This window comes from Engystomops pustulosus, chromosome 2 (genome assembly GCF_040894005.1).
Source record: "Engystomops pustulosus chromosome 2, aEngPut4.maternal, whole genome shotgun sequence".
NCBI lineage: Eukaryota > Metazoa > Chordata > Amphibia > Anura > Leptodactylidae > Engystomops > Engystomops pustulosus.
Genome location: NC_092412.1, coordinates 136,828,757 through 136,849,391, shown reverse-complemented (window position 1 = coordinate 136,849,391; position 20,635 = coordinate 136,828,757). Strand labels below are relative to the sequence as shown.

The 20,635-nt window shown below is 45.2% G+C and overlaps 1 protein-coding gene across 6 annotated transcripts in view; it reads left to right on the top strand.

Moving 5' to 3' along the window:
* Positions 1-19,074, top strand: part of KCNQ4 (potassium voltage-gated channel subfamily Q member 4) — a 169,260-nt gene extending 150,186 nt beyond the window's left edge. For all 6 annotated transcript variants that reach the window (XM_072136634.1, XM_072136633.1, XM_072136632.1 and 3 more), the window contains one exon: positions 15,210-19,074. In XM_072136634.1, the coding sequence (XP_071992735.1) occupies positions 15,210-15,428 (219 nt within the window). In that variant the 3' untranslated portion in view covers positions 15,429-19,074. The remainder of the gene's footprint in view (positions 1-15,209) is intronic.
* Positions 19,075-20,635: the final 1,561 nt, after the last annotated feature.

The window sequence follows — 20,635 nt, the reverse complement described above, 5'->3', positions numbered from 1 at the left end:
TTGCTCGGACGAGTATTTCGCCCGCTCGAGAAAATGGCAGCTCCCGCCGTTTTGCTTTTTAGCGGCCAGAAACAGAGCCAATCACAAGCCAGGAGACTCTGCACTCCACCCAGCATGACGTGGTACCCTTACACGTAGATAGCAGTGGTTGGCTGGCCAGATCAGGTGACCCTGGGATAGACTAGCCGCTGCCCGCGCTGCTCGGATCATTCTCTGTCTGGATGCCGCTAGGGAGAGAGCTGCTGCTGGTCAGGGAAAGCGTTAGGGTGTTCTATTAGCTTACTGTTAGGCAGGAGTGATTCTAAAAGAACCCAACAGCCCTTCTTAGGGCTACAATAACGTTATAATTTTTTTTTTTTTTTATTTGCAGCTAGTACCATATTGTGAGGAATTAGCAGGGGGACTTGCTACCGTTGTGTTTAGCTCTTAGTGACACACATATCCACCTCAAACACCAAAGTGGGAAAATTTATTAGGGGTTTGAGTAGAATTAGGCACAGTCTGCCAGTTTCTTTTTATTTTACGTTTATTGTTTTAATAACTCAGTGTCATCTCATCTGGCATAGTAGTGTGCTGTAATACTTGGCTAGAAAATAGCCATAGGAGAATACAAACGGCTTAATTACGCCTACAGTAGCGTTATATATATTTGATTTCTGGTTGATCTGCTGGTGGCTGTAGTTGTTGCAGTGCATCTACTAGTAAATTGTGAGCAATTTGGAGTCAGACTTGCGACCACTGTGTTTTAGTGACGCACATATCCATCGCAAAGACCGAAGTGGGAAAATTTATTAGGGCCCGGGGTTGTATTTCAATTAGGCACAGTCTGCCATTTCCTTTTTTATTTTACGTTTATTTTTTTCATAACTCAGCGTCATCTCATCTGGCATAGTAGTGTGCTGTAATACTTGGCTAGAAAATAGCCATAGGAGAATACAAACGGCTTAATTACGCCTACAGTAGCGTTATATATATTTGATTTCTGGTTGATCTGCTGGTGGCTGTAGTTGTTGCAGTGCATCTACTAGTAAATTGTGAGCAATTTGGAGTCAGACTTGCGACCACTGTGTTTTAGTGACGCACATATCCATCGCAAAGACCGAAGTGGGAAAATTTATTAGGGCCCGGGGTTGTATTTCAATTAGGCACAGTCTGCCATTTCCTTTTTTATTTTACGTTTATTTTTTTCATAACTCAGCGTCATCTCATCTGGCATAGTAGTGTGCTGTAATACTTGGCTAGAAAATAGCCATAGGAGAATACAAACGGCTTAATTACGCCTACAGTAGCGTTATATATATTTGATTTCTGGTTGATCTGCTGGTGGCTGTAGTTGTTGCAGTGCATCTACTAGTAAATTGTGAGCAATTTGGAGTCAGACTTGCGACCACTGTGTTTTAGTGACGCACATATCCATCGCAAAGACCGAAGTGGGAAAATTTATTAGGGCCCGGGGTTGTATTTCAATTAGGCACAGTCTGCCATTTCCTTTTTTATTTTACGTTTATTTTTTTCATAACTCAGCGTCATCTCATCTGGCATAGTAGTGTGCTGTAATACTTGGCTAGAAAATAGCCATAGGAGAATACAAACGGCTTAATTACGCCTACAGTAGCGTTATATATATTTGATTTCTGGTTGATCTGCTGGTGGTTGTAGTTGTTGCAGTGCATCTACTAGTAAATTGTGAGCAATTTGGAGTCAGACTTGCGACCACTGTGTTTTAGTGACGCACATATCCATCGCAAAGACCGAAGTGGGAAAATTTATTAGGGCCCGGGGTTGTATTTCAATTAGGCACAGTCTGCCATTTCCTTTTTTATTTTACGTTTATTTTTTTCATAACTCAGCGTCATCTCATCTGGCATAGCAGTGTGCTTTCATACTTGGCTATAAAATAGCCATAGCAATAGGATAGCATCGTTTGGTTTTAAAAACTAAAAAACACAAAAAAAAACAAAAAAAAAAAAAAAAAGTTAAAAAAAAATTCAAGTTATAACTCTCATTTTCAAAATGTTTAACCCGAGGGCTAGGGGTAGAGGACGAGGGCGGGGACGTGGGCATCCAACTACTGCAGGGGTCAGAGGCCGTGGTCCTGGGCGGGGTGAGACACCACCTGCTTATGAGGGAGCAGGGGAACGCCGCAGAGCTACACTCCCTAGGTTCATGTCTGAAGTTACTGGGACTCGTGGTAGAGCACTGTTGAGGCCAGAACAGTGCGAACAGGTGATGTCGTGGATTGCCGACAATGCTTCGAGCAATTTGTCCACCAGTCAGTCTTCCACGCAGTCCACCCATGTCACCGAAATCGGCACTCCTCCAGCTCCTGCACCTCAGCCTCCTCCCCCCCAGTCTGCCCCCTCCCAGCAAAATTTGCCATTTGAACCGGCATACTCTGAGGAACTGTTTTCTGGACCATTCCCACAGTCACAAACCACTTGTCCGGTTGCTGATGAGCAATTTTCCGATGCCCAGGTTTTCCACCAGTCGCAGTCTGTGGGTGATGATGACCTTGTTGACGTACTGGAAGAAGTGTGTAAAGAGGTGTCCGACGATGAGGAGACACGGTTGTCAGACAGTGGGGAAGTTGTTGTCAGGGCAGGAAGTCCGAGGGGGGAGCAGACTGAGGGATCGGAGGATGATGAGGTGACAGACCCAAGCTGGGTTGAGAGGCCGGGTGAACACAGTGCTTCTGAGACGGAGGAGAGTCCTCGACCAGAACAGGTTGGAAGAGGCAGTGGTGGGGCTAGACGGAGAGGCAGGGCCAGAGCTGGTGCATCAGCGCCAAATGTGTCAACTAGTGAAGCTCCCGTGGCGAGGGCTCCTGCGGCGAGGGCTAGATTTTCAGAAGTCTGGAGGTTCTTTAAGGAAACACCGGATGACCGACGGACTGTGGTGTGCCACATTTGCCAAACCAGGATCAGCAGGGGTTCCACCACTACTAGCTTAACTACCACCAGTATGCGCAGGCATATGAATGCTAAACACCCCACTCAGTGGCAACAAGCGCGTTCACCTCCGGCCGTGCACACCACTGCTCCTTCCCCTGTGTCAGCTGATAGTCAGCCCCCTGCCCAGGACCCTGCCACAAAAACCCCATCGTCGCCTCCACAATCCTCCACAGCATCCACCAGCGTTCAGCTCTCCATACCCCAGACGCTGGAGCGGAAACGCAAATATAGTGCAACCCACCCGCACGCCCAAGCCCTTAATGTGCACATCTCCAGATTGCTAAGCCTGGAGATGCTGCCCTATAGGCTAGTAGAGACCGAGGCCTTTCGCAGCCTCATGGCGGCGGCCGCCCCTCGGTATTCGGTCCCCAGCCGCCACTACTTTTCCCGATGTGCCGTCCCAGCCCTGCACCAGCACGTGTCAGACAACATAATCCGTGCCCTGACCAACGCCGTTTCTGACAAGGTCCACCTGACCACGGACACGTGGACGAGTGCTGCCGGGCAGGGCCACTATATATCGCTGACGGCACATTGGGTTAACTTGGTGGAGGCTGGGACCGAGTCTGACCCTGCGGCTGGTCATATACTGCCGACGCCGAGGATTGCGGGGCCTACCTCGGTCCAGGTGTTTCAGGCCTACTATGCCTCCTCCTCCTCCCACCCCTCCTCCACCTCCTCCTCCGAACGACCATCCGTGGGCATGGCGCCATCAGTCGGTAGCTCTAGGCACAGCAGCAGTGCCGTCGCTAAGCGACAGCAGGCGGTGCTGAAACTGCTGAGCCTAGGCGATAAAAGGCACACCGCCCAAGAACTATTACAGGGCATCACGGCGCAGACTGATCTGTGGCTGGCACCGCTGAACCTGAAGCCAGGCATGGTTGTGTGTGACAACGGCCGTAACCTGGTGGCGGCTCTGCAACTCGGCAGACTGACACATGTGCCATGCCTGGCCCATGTGTTAAATCTGATAGTTCAGCGTTTCCTCAAGACATACCCCAATCTGTCTGATTTGCTCACGAAGGTGCGCCGCATCTGTGCGCATTTCAGGAAGTCCAGCACAGATGCTGCCACTCTCAGGGCAGCGCAGCGCCGCCTCCAACTGCCCGCTCACCGACTGTTGTGCGACGTGCCCACGAGGTGGAATTCAACACTGACCATGTTATCCAGAGTTTACCAGCAGCGCCGAGCGATTGTAGACTGCCAGATGTCAACTTCCACCAGAACTGGTAGTCAGGTCAGTCAGCTTCCTCAAGTCTACAATGAGGAGTGGACGTGGATGTCTGATATCTGTCAGGTGCTGAGTAACTTTGAGGAGTCAACACAGATGGTCAGTGGCGATGCCGCCATCATCAGCCTCACCATCCCGCTGCTTGGCCTGTTGAAAAACTCTCTGGTCAGCATGAAGTCGGAAGCTTTGCGCTCCTCACAAGAGACGGGGGAAGAAGATTCCCTTGTTGATAGCCAAAGCACCCTTAGGTCTGTTTCTCAGCGCATATCGGAGGAGGTGGAGGTGGAGGAGGATGAGGAGGAAGAGGAGGAGAATGTTGGCGAGACACAAGAGGGGACCATTGTTGAGTCCTTCACTGTTGAGCGTGTATGGGCAGAAGAAGAGGAATTGGAGGAGTTGGAGGAGGAGGAAATGGACAGTCAGGCCAGTGAGGGGAGCGAATTCTTACGCGTTGGTACTCTGGCGCATATGGCAGATTTCATGCTAGGCTGCCTATCCCGTGACCCTCGCGTTCAAAGAATTTATTCCAGCACCGATTACTGGGTGTTCACTCTCCTGGACCCACGGTACAAGCAAAATCTTTCCACTCTCATCCCTGGAGAGGAAAGGAGTGTGAGAATGCATGAATACCAGCAGGCCCTGGTGCACAAGCTGAAACAGTATTTCCCTTCTGACAGCGCTAGCGGCAGAGTGCGTAGTTCTGCGGGACAAGTAGCGAGGGAGAGTAGGCGAGCAGGCAGCTTGTCCAGCACTGGCAAGGGTACGCTTTACAAGGCTTTTGCCAGCTTTATGTCACCCCAGCAAGACACTGTCACCTGTCCCCAGTCTCGGCAGAGTAGGGCTGATCTTTACAGAAAGATGGTGAGGGAGTACGTAGCTGACCATACCATCGTCCTAAATGATCACACAGCTCCCTACAACTACTGGGTTTCAAAGCTGGACATGTGGCACGAACTGGCGCTGTACGCCTTGGAGGTTCTTGCCTGCCCTGCCGCTAGCGTCTTGTCCGAGCAGGTTTTCAGTGCAGCTGGTGGCATCATCACCGATAAGCGTACACGCCTGTCGACTGACAGCGCTGACAGGCTGACGCTTATCAAGATGAATAAAGCATGGATTTCTCCTAATTTCCTACCTGAATAATTTATCCACTCCTCCTCCTCCTCATTTTCCTCCTTCTCCTGCTCTTTGTACAGTAAAGCAGAGGAAACTGGCTATTTTTTGACAGGGCCCACTGGCTCTACCTATAGTACTTTATGCATTTAATTTTTCTGGAGGGCCACCGACCCGGTCCTCTGTTTTAAACAATTTTTGGAAGTGCCACATACAGGCACTCAATCTATTCAATTTTTCTGGAGCTCCACCTACCTGCTCCTCTGGTTTGAAAAATTTTTTGGACTGCCACATACAGGCACTCAATCTATTCAATTTTTCTGGAGGGCCACCTACCTGCTCCTCTGGTTTAAAAACTTTTTTGGACTGCCACATACAGGCACTCAATCTATTCCATTTTTCTGGAGGGCCACCTACCTGCTCCTCTGGTTTAAAAACTTTTTTGGACTGCCACATACAGGCACTCAATCTATTCAATTTTTCTGGAGGGCCACCTACCTGCTCCTCTGGTTTAAAAACTTTTTTGGACTGCCACATACAAGCACTCTATCTATTTCATTTTTCTGGAGGGCCACCTACCTGCTCCTCTGGTTTAAAAACTTTTTTGGACTGCCACATACAGGCACTCAATCTATTCCATTTTTCTGGAGGGCCACCTACCTGCTCCTCTGGTTTAAAAACTTTTTTGGACTGCCACATACAGGCACTCAATCTATTCCATTTTTCTGGAGGGCCACCTACCTGCTCCTCTGGTTTGAAAAATTTTTTGGACTGCCACATACAGGCACTATCCAAATTGAATTGTCTCCATAGCAGCCTCCACACGTTGTCTCCATTGCTACCTCCAAAAGTCGTCCATATAGCTGCCTCCATACATCGTCCCTTTATCAAACGAGGTTTGTCAGGCCGAAATTTGGGTTGTTTTCATGGATTCCACATCAAAGTTGTTAACTTTGTCGCCACCCTGCTGTGTTATCCACAAAATACACTGGCAAACTTTTACCATTTACGGATATTATTTCAGCGCTTCTTGCGCATCTGTTTACATTCCCCTCACCCGCCATATCCCAAACTTATAAGAACGCTACTACACTTGATCTTATACAAAAGGTTCTTAGAAGTGCTGTTTGGGGAGTAGCCTAGAGACAGGGGCTTGGATTGGCGAAAGCTCGCCTGGCAGCGGAGCGGCAGCTCCATGCCAAGAACCAACTAACATAGTTTTAACTGCAGCACCTTTAATCTACTACTAGTTCACTGCCTCCATACATGCCCGCCTTATCAAACGTGCTGTGTCAGGCAGAATTTTGGGTTGTTTTCATGGCTTCCACAACAAACTTGTTAACTTTGTCGCCACCCTGCTGTGTAATCCACAAAATATACTGGCAAACTTTTGCCATTTACGGATATTATTTCAGCGCTTCTTGCGCATCTGTTTACATTCCCCTCACCCGCCATATCCCAAACTTATAAGAACGCTACTACACTTGATCTTATACAAAAGGTTCTTAGAAGTGCTGTTTGGGGAGTAGCCTAGAGACAGGGGCTTGGATTGGCGAAAGCTCGCCTGGCAGCGGAGCGGCAGCTCCATGCCAAGAACCAACTAACATAGTTTTAACTGCAGCACCTTTAATCTACTACTAGTTCACTGCCTCCATACATGCCCGCCTTATCAAACGTGCTGTGTCAGGCAGAATTTTGGGTTGTTTTCATGGCTTCCACAACAAACTTGTTAACTTTGTCGCCACCCTGCTGTGTAATCCACAAAATATACTGGCAAACTTTTACCATTTACGGATATTATTTCAGCGCTTCTTGCGCATCTGTTTACATCCCCCTCACCCGCCATATCCCAAACTTATAAGAACGCTACTACACTTAACTTGGTGCAGGCTGGGACCGAGTCTGACCCTGGGGCTGGTCATATACTGCCGACGCAGAGGATTGCGGGGCCTACCTCGGTCCAGGTCTCAAAGGCCTACTATACCTCCAAATCCTCCCACCCCTCCTCCACCTCCTCCTCCTCCGAATTACCATCCGTGGGCATGGCGCCATCAGTCGGTAGCTCTAGGCACAGCAGCAGTGCCGTCGCTAAGCGACAGCAGGCGGTGCTCAAACTGCTGAGCCTAGGTGATAAAAGGCACACCGCCCAAGAGCTATTGCAGGGCATTCCACATCAAACTTGTTAACTTTGTCGCCACCCTGCTGTGTAAGCCACAAAATATACTGGAAAACTTTTTTCATTTACGGATATTATTTCAGCGCTTCTTGCGCAGATGTTTACATTCCCCTCACCCGCCATATCCCAAACTTATAAGAACGCTACTACACTTGATCTTATCCGAAAGGTTTTTAGAAGTGCTGTTTGGGGAGTAGCCTAGAGACAGGGGCTTGGATTGGCGAAAGCTCGCCTGGCAGCGGAGCGCCAGCTCCATGCCAAGAAACAACTAACATAGTTTTAACTGCAGCACCTTTAATCTACTACTAGTTCACTGCCTCCATACATGGTCCCCTTATCAAACGAGCTGTGTCAGGCAGAATTTTGGGTTGTTTTCATGGCTTCCATGTTAACTTTGTCGCCACCCTGCTGTGTAATCCACAAAATATACTGGCAAACTTTTATCATGTACCGATATTATTTGAGCGCTTCTTGCTCACCTCCTTTGGTTCCTCTCTGCCACCCATTGGTTTGAAGCCTGAGTCCATTTAGGGTATGTCGCCATGCCACTCTCTAGCCTGCCGCTGCTGCCGCTGCCTCTGCATGCCGTCCCCTATAGTGTCAGGGTCAATTATTGGATGTTTTAGATGCTATCTAGCTTCATTCTGTCACTCTGTCATGGCCATGCTGTTGCCCATAATTTTGGCATAATGGTGCATTTAAGCAGCCTCAGAGGCATCCATGCATGCTGCCCCTGCTGTTTCCTGTCCATTTCCGTGGTGTTTCCATCCTTTTCTGAGGTTCCCAGGTGTTTGGCCAAGCTTCCCTGTGCAGAGCCTTGGTCCCCTTGAAAAATGCTCGAGTCTCCCATTGACTTCAATGGGGCTCGTTACTCGAAACGAGCACTCGAGCATCGAGAAAAGTTCGTCTCGAATAACGAGTACCCGAGCATTTTAGTGCTCGCTCATCTCTAATCCCTATCCCTAGAAAGGAGGGTTTTACATATAATGGTTCGAGGGGTGTTACCGGGGACTTTTAGTACCGATGGTATTCTGTGTGCTCGTTCTATTTCAAAATTGTCAGAGAGGTGCTCTTTGCCTATCTTTTCCAAGAACCATTCTTTAACAAATTGAACTGTATTCTCCCCTTCTGCTTTTTCTGGGACCCCTATTAGTCTCAAATTGGCCCTCCTTGACCTATCTTCCATATCTGCCAATCTAGTTTTAAGGATCACGTTAGGTTTTATTGTTTTTAATAAAATTTTAAAAATAAAACGAATGTCCACAAAAAAAAAAAAAAAAAAAGGTTTTGCCATCTTCTGACGCTAATAACATTTTCATAAATTGGTGTACTGAGCTGCGTGAGGTGTAATTTTTTGCTAAATAAGCTGACGTTTCCATAGCTACCATTTTGAAGACTGTGTGACCTTTTAATCACTTTTTATTACATTTTTATGTTATGTAAAATGGTGTAAAAGTTGCATTTCAGACATTTGGGTGCAATTTTCCGTTATGGGGTTAACAGCCGACAATAACTGTTTTTATATTTTGATAGATACAGCATTTTGAGACGTGGCGATACCTAACATGTTTGTCATTTTTACTGTTATTACGTATTTATTATATCAGTTCTAGGGAAAGAGGGCAGCCAACCTTAACACCTTGCCGACCGAGGACGAACTATATAGTCCTCGCGCCGCAAGGGGTGTATGAAGAGAGCTCATGAGCAGCCTAGAGTCTCATTGAGACTCGTAGGCTTGCCAGGTGCAATGATTTCTAATAGCCACCAGAGGGCAGGCTATTAAAAATCATTGTAAACTATCTATATATTGCAATACAGTAGTATTAGCAAATTGACCCTGCAGGGTTAAATCGAACCTACCACCACGATTCTACCTATAAAGGTAGATCGGGTGGTAGGTGGATGTAAGGGACATGAGGATAGCTCTTTTTAGAGCTAATCCTCACGTCCCCGCTAACTTTTACTAAACTTTATTCCCTTAATATGTAAATTTTCTTATGCGGCTACTGGGGCGTGGAGTAGCCGAGCAAGTGGCTACACGGCGCGGCTACTCCACGCCCTAGTAGCCACGTTACTCCTCCTACCCTGTGTGTGCGGCGCGCAGCATCCGACAAGTCGGAGTTCTGCGCATGCGCAGCAGCTCCGGCCTCTGAGCTGTGGCTGCTCAGCCACGGACCTGCATTCTGCGCATGCGCAGAATGCCATCATGTTGGGCGAGGGCACGCAGCTACGAGGAGCTGCGCGCCGAACACACAGGTTAGGAGGAGTAACGTGGCTACTTGGGCGTGGAGTAGCCGCGCCGTGTAGCCTCGTGCCCGGCTACTCCACGCCCCAGTAGTCGCATAAGTAAATTTACATATTAAGGGAATAAAGTTTATTAAAAGTTAGCCGGGACGTGAGGATTAGCTCTAAAAAGGGCTATCCTCATGTCCCTTTTATCCACCTACCACCCGATCTACCTTTATAGGTAGAATCGTGGTGGTAGGTGCCCTTTAAATTACCCTTGAGGATCTAAAATAATGGCAAATTTTTTTTTTTAAAATTTTAAAAAAATATGAAAAAATAGTAAAAAAAGTAAAAGTTTAAATCATCCCCCTTTCTCTAGAATTGATCTAAATATAAATAAACAGTTAAAAATCATAAACACATTAGGTATCATCGCGTCCCAAAATGTCCGATCTATCAAAATATATTAGCGATTTTTTCCCAGCGTTTAACCCCATAACGGAAATTGGCACCCAAAGTCGAAAATGCCACTTTTTTTGCCATTTTGAAAAATATAAAAAATTATATAAAAAGTGATCATAAGCCCATACAGTCCTAAAAATGAAAGCATTAAAAACGTCATCAAAAGTCGCAAAAAATGACACCACCCACAGCTCCCTACACTGATGTATGAAAAAGTTTTAATTTTTTTAAATGTATGACAACATTATAAAACCTGTACAAATTTGGTATCCTCGTGATCGTACCGAACCAAAGAATAAAATAGACATGTGATTTGGGGCACTCAGTGAAAGCTGTAAAATCCAAGCCCACAAGAAAACGTTGCAAATGCGTTTTTTCATCATTTTCACTGCATTCTGAATTTTTTTCCTGCTTCCCAGTATACGGCATGGAATAATAAATACCATCACTATGAAGTGCAATTTGTTACGCAGAAAACAAGCCCAAACAGAGCTCTTTACATGGAAAAATAAAAAAGTTACAGATTTTTGAAGGTGAGGAGTGAAAAATGAAAATGCAAAAATGAAAAAGGGCCACGTCCCTAAGGGGTTAAAATAGAGCTGAGCATGGCACGTCCTGGGCTGTCATGGACCGCAGGAGGAAGCATTGTGTTCTTTCTGACAAACTCTATGTTGGTGTGAAGGCCTGGGTGCCCACAGAAAGGGCTCTGAGTGCCACCTCTGGCACCAGTGCCATAGGTTCGCCACCACTGCCTTAGACCCTCTAGAGTACTTTAACCCTAGAAGGTCTGATCGTTACTACCATATACAATTATGATATGTTAATTTTTACAGTATTCATGACATTGGCACTGTTGAGTTCGGTCCCATTTGCAGTTAACTCTTCTCCCTTTTTCTTCCTCCCCACCACCTCCACCTTCGAGTTCCCAATCCATCCAGATTTTGACTGCCCCAGCCCTCCAACCCACTCACCCGCTTTCCACTTTCCCATTAACCACACGTACAACAAGGGTTGGATGATATTGGCCACAGCAGCCATTTTTATAACAAACCACATTAAACATAAACAACATTTCCAATTCACCGTATGGCAAACTCCCCCCTCCCCTTTTAAACCCCCCCTTCCCGGGACACCACCCAGCGGGAGACCAACCAAAACCATGTTTCTTCCAGGAAATCAACCCGTTTGTTTCCATCACCTGAACTTTTCCACCAACTCCAAGGACCTCTCACCCTGCTTTAACCACCTCAAGCATGCCGGCCCCCCACCAACAACAACACTCTTATTCAACGCCCATATGTCAATGCCAATAGCATTCAGATGCACACCATCCACCAACCAAAACTCCCCCATTCTTGGATCCAGATCTCCATGGCGGACAATCAATCCCCCATTCCTTGCCACAAAACTCCCAACCGACCTGGTCAGCTTCACCCTTGCCCTATTCAAACCGGTCACTGACCGGGCCTGCCTCCACACCCTCCGATACACCATATCCAACCATACAACAACCAGGTTGGGAAATTCCACCCATAAACCCAAAAGGTCATGTTTAATATCACTGATCAACTCACGCACTGGTCGTGCACCAAGATCATTCCCCCTAACGTGTAATACCAGAATGTCCGGCTCTCTGTCCAGACGAACAAATTTATGAAATTCTTGCAACACTCTTGCCCATCGCATTCCTCTTCTTCTCTTAGAAAGCCCAACTGCTTCCCTTCCGGACGAACTGCCGCCCTCTCGGCTCCCCAATGCACGTAGGAGTGCCCTAATATCCAGACCAATCAAGCTGTCCCTCCTGCAAAACAACACAAGAAAAAATTGGGGGGAGAGGGCGGACTATTACCCTTATCTCCACAAACAAACCTCCTCCCCACCCTTATCCCAACAAACAAACCCTCTCCCCAAAACGCAATTCAAATCCCCAACTCGCACCACACTCGTTCCCCCATCTCAACCCACCAATAACTGAGGCCGAATATAAGACATGTATCTTCTAGATTCCCACCTCCCGCTTCACCACTTCAGGGCCCAAGCCCACGCTACCGCTTCTGTCGCTGCCCCAATCCTAAATGAATGAGGAGCGAATTCTTTAGGATCCAACCCCAGTTCCACCAAGCACTTCCTGAATACCGCCGTAAATTGAAACCGGGACACAAATGTCCCATCAGAATGACGTAACAGAGGCCCTTTCACAGCCCCCCTTACCTTCCAAAAACGCTGTAGGCACGGCACGGGACACATTGGCGATCCAGCCACTGCCCCCAAAGCTATCAGCCGCCCCTTACCCCACCGGTCCATTTTTTATTTCTTTAATGTAAACTCCACCCTCCCGTCACCCAACAACACATCCTCCTGCAATATTCCTCCCCCAACTCTTTTCCCAGGAGACACGAACTCCCCTATCCTCAGTGCCCCAAAAAATGGCCACGACACGGCCAGTTGAAAAAGTCGCACCTCATAGCCCGTTGCACCAACCCTTTCCAACACCACCCCCAACTGTTCCAGAAACAAAAACGAGCCCGGCCTGCGCCTATCGTGACTATTCCCTCTTTTCCTAAAACCCTCCAAAGCCTGTTGGAACAAAAATTCTTTTGTCAGGTCCCGTCCACCCTCTACCTTAAAACCAAAGGCCAATGCTGCTACTCCTTTATTTACTTTAGCCACTGACCATGCAGCAAGCGCAGTACTCCCCAACCAAACCAATAAACCCATCAACTTATCTCCCCCCCCCCCCAATTCCTGCAACAGACTCTCCCAACCCACCCAAATCTCGTTGTATGCTGCCCATGTATTATTGGCCAAGGACGCCCACACAAGCGACCCCGCCGCATTCAAGCAATCTCCCACAGTTCTGCCGGACAAGGGATTCCCACTTCTGCTGCGCCAGGCGCCAATGCCCGAAAACGGTCCCACTGTAGGCGAGACAAGGAGTCAGTGATGGAATTCTCCACTCCCGGCACATGCACCCACGCATTCAATTGCAGACACTCCAACACCAGCCTTCGCAACAGACGCACCACCGGAGGTGAGGACACCGATAATGAATTGACCGCGCTCACCACAGCCAAATTATCACAGTGAAATTTGACCCTCTTATTTCTAAACCGATCACCCCACACTACCACCGCCACCACTATCGGGAACAGTTCCAGAAAAGCCAAATTCTTCACCAACTCCCTTTCCACCCACGCCGTCGGCCACTGCCCTGCACACCATTGACCACTACAGTAAGCACCGAACTCTACGGACCCTGCCGCATCCGTAAAGAGATCCCTGTCCCAGTTGTCCACCACTTTCTCTTGAATCAACGACCTCCCGTTGTACTTTCTCAAAAATCCCCTGACAAGCGCACAAAATGATGTGGGGCTCGAACGCCCGACGTCGTGCTAGCAAGTCTCCGACTAAAAATCCTGCCCATCGGCATAATGCTGCACTCAAAGTTCAGTTTACCCAACACCGACTGAAGTTCTCCCAGCTTCACTTTCTTCAACCCCTTCAACCAATTCACTTCCCTCTGTAGCCCTTCCAACTTGTCCCTTGGCAACCTGCACTCCATCCTGACTGTGTCCAACTCTATCCCCAAAAAATACCAAACATGACGTGGGACCTTCCATTTTCTCCGCCGCCAGAGGCACCCCAAACTTCTTTGCCACCCATTCATCCGCCACCAACAACGCCTGGCAAACCCCTGACTCTTTTGGGCCTATACACAAAAAGTCATCCAGATAGTGAATGACTGACGGTACTCCCGCCACATCCCGTACCACCTATTCCAGGAAGGAGCTGAAGGCTTCGAAATACGCACAAGAAATTGAACCTCCCATCGGCAGACACTTTCTCTTGCACCTCACAGACTGATCAACGGTTATTTGCTTGACGCCCGACAACCCTTCCCCTGACAACTCCCACTCACCCCTGACCACGCCCCTTAACTTCTGTCCCCTCCCAACAGGCCCTGACATGCCAGCCTCCCCTTCACAAGCTACGGTCCGGCCTCTACTTTATAATGAGCCACTGGCTCATTGTAGCGAACTTGCAGATGCCATGCAGCCTTGGGTCTGATGAGGACTCGAGGCTGTCATGGCAACCGATCGCTGCACCCCGATGATGTCCCAGGGAGTGACAATCGAAACAAAAATGCCAGCACCCACAAAGATCCCGGGAGCATGCTAGCACCGATCATGGGTATTAGCGGTGGGCGTTTGCTGCAATATGCAGTGAACCCCACCTCTTCACACAGCCCCCACATCTCTGTGCAACATGCACGACGAGTGTCAAGGATTTATTATAGACAATAAAATTGGTTTGCCTCATAGTATTCAAGAGCAAGGCCCTCGTTACCATTGTTCCTTCTGACCATCTTATACCATGTTTTCCAGAAAATAAGACAGTGTTAAGTTAATTTTTTCTTATTTACAAAGTATGTCTTATTTTTCGATTAACAAACATTTACTTTTATAAATATCCTGTAGTCATGTCACCACAAACATCAACATAACAAGCCAAACTCTGAATTTCATGCTGAATTTCTTGTGACTCCATTTCTACTATAATCATTGATCCAATCTATCATGATAAGCACTTTCCCTAGCCCTTCTTGTCCAGGTAGCTTCTTGTAGCACATTTGCATCGCAACAGTCATTGATTATATCCATTGAATTTATCACCCATGTCACAACCTCTTGCAGTATCTAAATCATCCACTAATACTAATGTATGCTGCAAATGCCACCACTAGGTCTTATTTTCAGGGGAAGCCTTATATTTGTAAGCTCATACAAATTGCGCAAGGTCTTATTTTTTGGGGGGTGTCTTATTTTCAGGGAAATAGAGTAGCTTGTTTTGCGTCATTTTCTTTGTATATGTACCCCATGATCTGTAAAGAACTGCAGAATATGATGGCAATATATAAAGATTTATTATTATTTAAGTTTTTTTTTAATAGAGATTACTTCAGATGTTTACATTCTTAAAGGTTGTACTCGATCGACTTCTTATATACTGTGATACTATGATATATTATTTATATTATTGATTTCTTTTACAGGTTCAGTCTATTGAAGAAAAACTTGATGTCCTCCTTGGTTTTTATTCTCAATGTCTAAAGAAGGGTCCTGCCAGTTCCTCTACATTGACCTCCATGCAGCTGCCACTAATAGACCATGATATGACATCTGACTACCATAGTCCCGTGGATCAAGTTGATATATCGGTGTCTGCACAAACACTAAATATTTCTCGCTCCGACAGCACCAACATGGAATGACGGATACACAGTACAGGAGTAGAGTTACCTTGAGCCTCCAGCTTCTCTACTGGTTATTGGTAGAGTACCAGGTTTTCTAATACAGCTATAGATACAGACACTCTTTTATGGCTGGTTTGGCTCCAATAGTCTCTGCATCATAATGAACATAGATAGATAATATGCAATATCAAGTCTTCTGGAAATGGGATGAAGTATTGTCACAGAGAAGTGAGAAAGACTAGTAGAACCATACATTCTTTTGTAGAAGAGAGGGTTTCTGTGATACCAAATGACAAGGTATCAAGAATGTGCTGCTCTGTGGCCACTGATGGCAATCCACAGAATTTCTGCATTGTCCTTTCTTGCTTCTATGTCTTGCTAAGTGGGTGAGTGCCAGTTTTACAGCACTTAGCTACTAGAAAGTGCCTCAAAGATCTTATTATGCAGATGCTGCTCCTGTCAATCTTTCATCTCCCAAGTGCGGGTCAGCAGTGCATCGGTGCACAAGAGACTCTAGCTTCATACTTCTAGCTCAACTTTGTTGAGTGAGGTGTTTTGCCCAGCCTAGACAATGAGACAAACTGATTTATGCATGGATTCCATCTCCAGAGGTAGAAGAGCATCTTCCTTATCAGTTTCTGCCACTTGCTGGAGTGGAATAAAAGTAGATGAATGAGAATTGTTAGGAAGGACTGAATGAATGTCTTGTCTTCATCATAAGAACGAGTGGATTACATTTATGTTTAAATATAAGATGACTCAGCTTTTTATGGGGTGTTTGTGTAAATATATATTTGCATCAATATTATTTTAATTGGATAAATCACTTTAACTATTTAACTTACACTCAAGACTTACTTACCTTCGTCTGAACAGACTGTAAGAAGATAATAGATGTTCTCCATACTCATGATCTCAGCTTCCGGACAGGAAGAAGCTTTGTTGATTTCTCAGTGGTGAGCAGAGTTGTTCTGTAAATAGTATTGTATTATAATGGAAAATCTCTTGTTTTAGATTTTGGGCAAACATATTATAAATTACAGCTCCATTTTTGGCCCCCTTAGCCTCTGTACTGGTCATTGACTTTCTACATTACATTCTATTAATTTGATTTAATTATGCAACTTGTGGTATAAAAAGTTATTGTATCTGTAGTTCACAAGGCGGATTAATATGAACTATTCATCTTATTGTCCAGGCAGTTACTTACAGGTATAGTATATAGACCAAACCTCAAAAACACACTGTACAGTGATAAAGGTTTACAGTGGAATTAATGTATTCATGACATTGCTTTATATCAAATTCTATTATTTGCTATAGAAAATAGTAATAGAAAAGCACTTTCATCATAATTGATATTCTGTAGGCCTGAACAAAGCCAAGAGACATTGCAGATTCCATACTGGATTGTGCCATGCAGATGCCTCCCTGTTTATGAACTGTTCAGCTGGCTCTCTAACAGTGCTTAAATGAAAAATGTCTTCCTGAAAATTGTAAGTAGCACATGATAGAGCAGATGGAGCTGAGAAAATTTTCTATAGATGGAAATATCTATACACAAACACTCCACATTTCTGAGATTTGGTTGTATGTGCATGGAACTGCAGATAGGGTGTGTATGAGAGTATGTGGTATGTATCCAGATAGAATGTAATGTATTATGCGTATGTACTTGGGGCATGTGCCCTCATCAATGACTAATATTATTTGCACAGCTGTCTCTCTAGGAGAAGCAATATTTAAATATATGCAAAGCATTGTGCTGTCCTGCATTGCTCTGTCTTCCGCCCTCCTCCCATAGCATGATATCCCACATCCTAAGCATGTAGTTTCTTCATCCCTTCAAGTTTGTTTTACTGGATTCCCTGTAGTTGAGCTTGAAATCTGGTCATTTCCATCACATCCAACCCTCAGATGACAAGCTGCTGCAAAACCTGAAAAATGTTTCATCTGATTTCATTATGCATAACTGGAGCACTGGGATCTGTATTTCCTTAAGTTCCAGAAGCAAGTTGTCACCTAATATTATCATTAGGAGCCCATTTACCTAACCTTGCCTTTATATACTACTCTGTAAGACATGAGGTCACTGATGGAGACCCAATATCCAAATGAATTTAGAAAGTTTATGCTAGTACAACACAAAACCATGAGTATCAAAACTAGGTCAGTTATGCTAAAATTGGGACACCCGCAGGCTATGTACTGCAAAATTCTTTAGTACACAAAAAAAGAGGTAAATTTTCCTTTCAGCAAAACTGACCAAAATGTTTCCCTAGTGTGAAAGTCTATTACTTTTATTTCACTACCGTAGTTCATAAAGTTTAGTGAATCCTTCCCGAGTTACAGGACGGTAGACCATCGTCATTACATTATGTATGTGGAAATGAAGGGAGGAGATCGTGGTACTTTCATTGTTTCTCCTCTCTCTTGTGTAAGAGGTAAATGTCTGATAGATATGAAATCCTGTTATCTACCTCACTGCAGACTATTTTCCTCTTTTGTCAGTATTTTACAAGTCTCCTTTTAGTGTTCTACTATTAGTTTCATTAAAGAGGAAAATGTTCTCTCCACTGTCAGCTTTTCACCTCTTCACTTTTGGCACCTACATAGTAGGGTTTTTTATTATTGCTGTTAATTTTTTTACAATAGCCAATGTTCCTTATTGTGTGCAGTGCAGTAAAATGCATCTGCTAGTTATCTTCTGCCCACTTTTCTCCATGACCTACCTAGGGCAGTTACTGAGTGGGAGGAAGCGAATAATAATCACAATAATAACATGTAATGGTCCCTCATTTGTGGCTTTATATTACACATAAACATGAAGCCCTTCCCACTAGTTTCCCTTTTATAGGGACAGTCCTGTATTGTCATTGACATTGGAAACATTATAGTCATTGGGGTTACCGGTCTTACAGAGTGGAAATGCATTATTTAGACAATGGAAAATTAAAATGGTTATGCATCATATATTTTGGCATCAGACCTTAACACATTGACAAGTAGTTACCATGTGCAGGGCACTTTGGTTACAGAGACTTTATTCAATGGGTAATAATAGGAAGCAAAAAACAGTACGTGTCCTTTCTGTTCAGTGGGGACAGTTGCAATATGTATTAATGCTCTGCACATTGTAAGTGAACCATTCCTAGTGAGAATGACTCCTATACCATGCATTTCATTGGTTCTTTGCTGCCACCTGTTGGAAGCTAAAAGCAATGCAAGTGGCTCCAATACAAGGCACAAACTTTCAGAAGGGCACCTAATGCTTTTATGAATAAGCTTTGAGGACAGTAATGTAAAAGATACAGTCAGCTCTATGTAGAATTCTGTTCCCAACTCAAACTAAGGGTTTCTTATTGACTTTGGATGGTGTCCTCTCTGTTTGGTGTGCCCTGCATCCTGGTGGAAGGATTTTAATAGGATACTGCACTCTCTTCTTGAATGCTATGCATGCACAGGCATGGGCCTAGAACCTGCATCCCAGTAACAGACATTTACCTGCTTCTTCCTCACCCTGCAAGATCACCAGAAAGAGGGAAGTCATTTTCCTGAGGGGGAAGAAAAACTGTAGTTAGAACGTTGTTAGGAGAATGCTTTGAGCTACTGAAACTTGACTTGGAAATAGATGAGTTTGCAATAGAACAAATATGTACCTCACTAATTTATTGATTTGATTAAAATTTTACTTAAAAAGTTGGATGTTTCTGTTTTTATGTATCTATAAGCTCTGAGCAGGATGTTAAATCAAATGCAGGATCTTCCAAGATGCCCATGGGCTGCCAGGTAGGAGGGTTTACAGAAGAGCTGCCATTTATCAACATTATTTAGGTTTATGCACTTCAACAACCGAACCATGTAACATAGTGGTCAACTGAGCCTTAGCTGTGAAATACAAACAAAGGAACTCCTGTCTTCTCCAAGCACATATAAAATGCTAATTTTACTGAAGTCTGCAACTACGAAGGTATCGTTCACAAGCAAAGACCGCTCAGTGTGCTATGGGTACGTGAAAATTCTTCCACTTCTGAGCGCAGGCTGATTAAAAGTAATGATGTTATTTTAAAAGTTTATCAAGGATGAAAACAAATTTTGGACCCGAATCAAGTCCTTCCTCAGTTCACACTGAGTGGTTTTTAGCGTTTACGACCGCCATCCCACTCCAGGGAATGTTGGTCTCTACCATGGAGTGGCATCTGACACTCGTACAAAGTGCCCTATCACAACCCGACTTGTAACTAACTACTATATGTCTAAACAACATGTACTGCCAACTATGAAAGTTTGAGTCTAGTTCATTTCTGTTGTAGTTACTTCACTATTTCTATAATAATATGACTACAAGCTTGATATCAGGTGGATGAACTACTGGTATTAGCCACAAGGTGGCAGGATAAGGCTTGTTTACAGCAACCTTGGGTTTTTATGCAGTTTCTGCAAAAATAAAGGGTCTTGTGTTATTTTTGTTCTAACTCCTTAACACTCCATGACGTAGCTGTACATGATGGAGCTGTTAAGGATGTGTGAAGAGGGCTTACGTGGTGATCCCTCGTTAAACAGACATGGGGTTTGCTGCTTAGTGCAGCAAATACCCGCCACTAACACCCCCGGCATGTTGGGGACATTTAAATGGCAGCGGCGCATGGGCACAGACATCTTTGTTTTGATCGCTGCTTCCCGTGATGTCGTTGAGGAGCAGCGATCTGTTGCCATGATTGCTTCAATGGTAGGATAAAAATGGTAGGATCAATCAGACAACCTAGGGTTAAAGTACCCTGAAAGTTCAAATCAGCCCCTTTCCATAGAACTGATATAAAAGTAAATAAACAAGTTAAAGCATAAACATGTAAGGTATCACTGCACCCGTCTATCAAAATATAATAATGGTTATTCCCAGTGTTAAACACCTTAATGGAAAATAGTACATAAATGTCCAAAACGCCCCTTTTTTTCCATTTTGCAACACATAAAAAAACAAACAAAAAATGAACAAAAGATTGAATAGTCGCCCCCTCCCCACAGAAATGAATGTTCCCACTAGCTCCCCAGCAATGAATGTCATATACAGCCTTCCCCCCCAAAAAAAAATTAATATTCTACCCCAGTCCCCCCTCAGAGATATGGATGTTGTCCACTCTCCATGCCAAGAAATTAATATTCCAACCCCACCCCCGATGAACAGATGTCCCCACCCCCAGCAATGGATGTGTACCATAGACCCT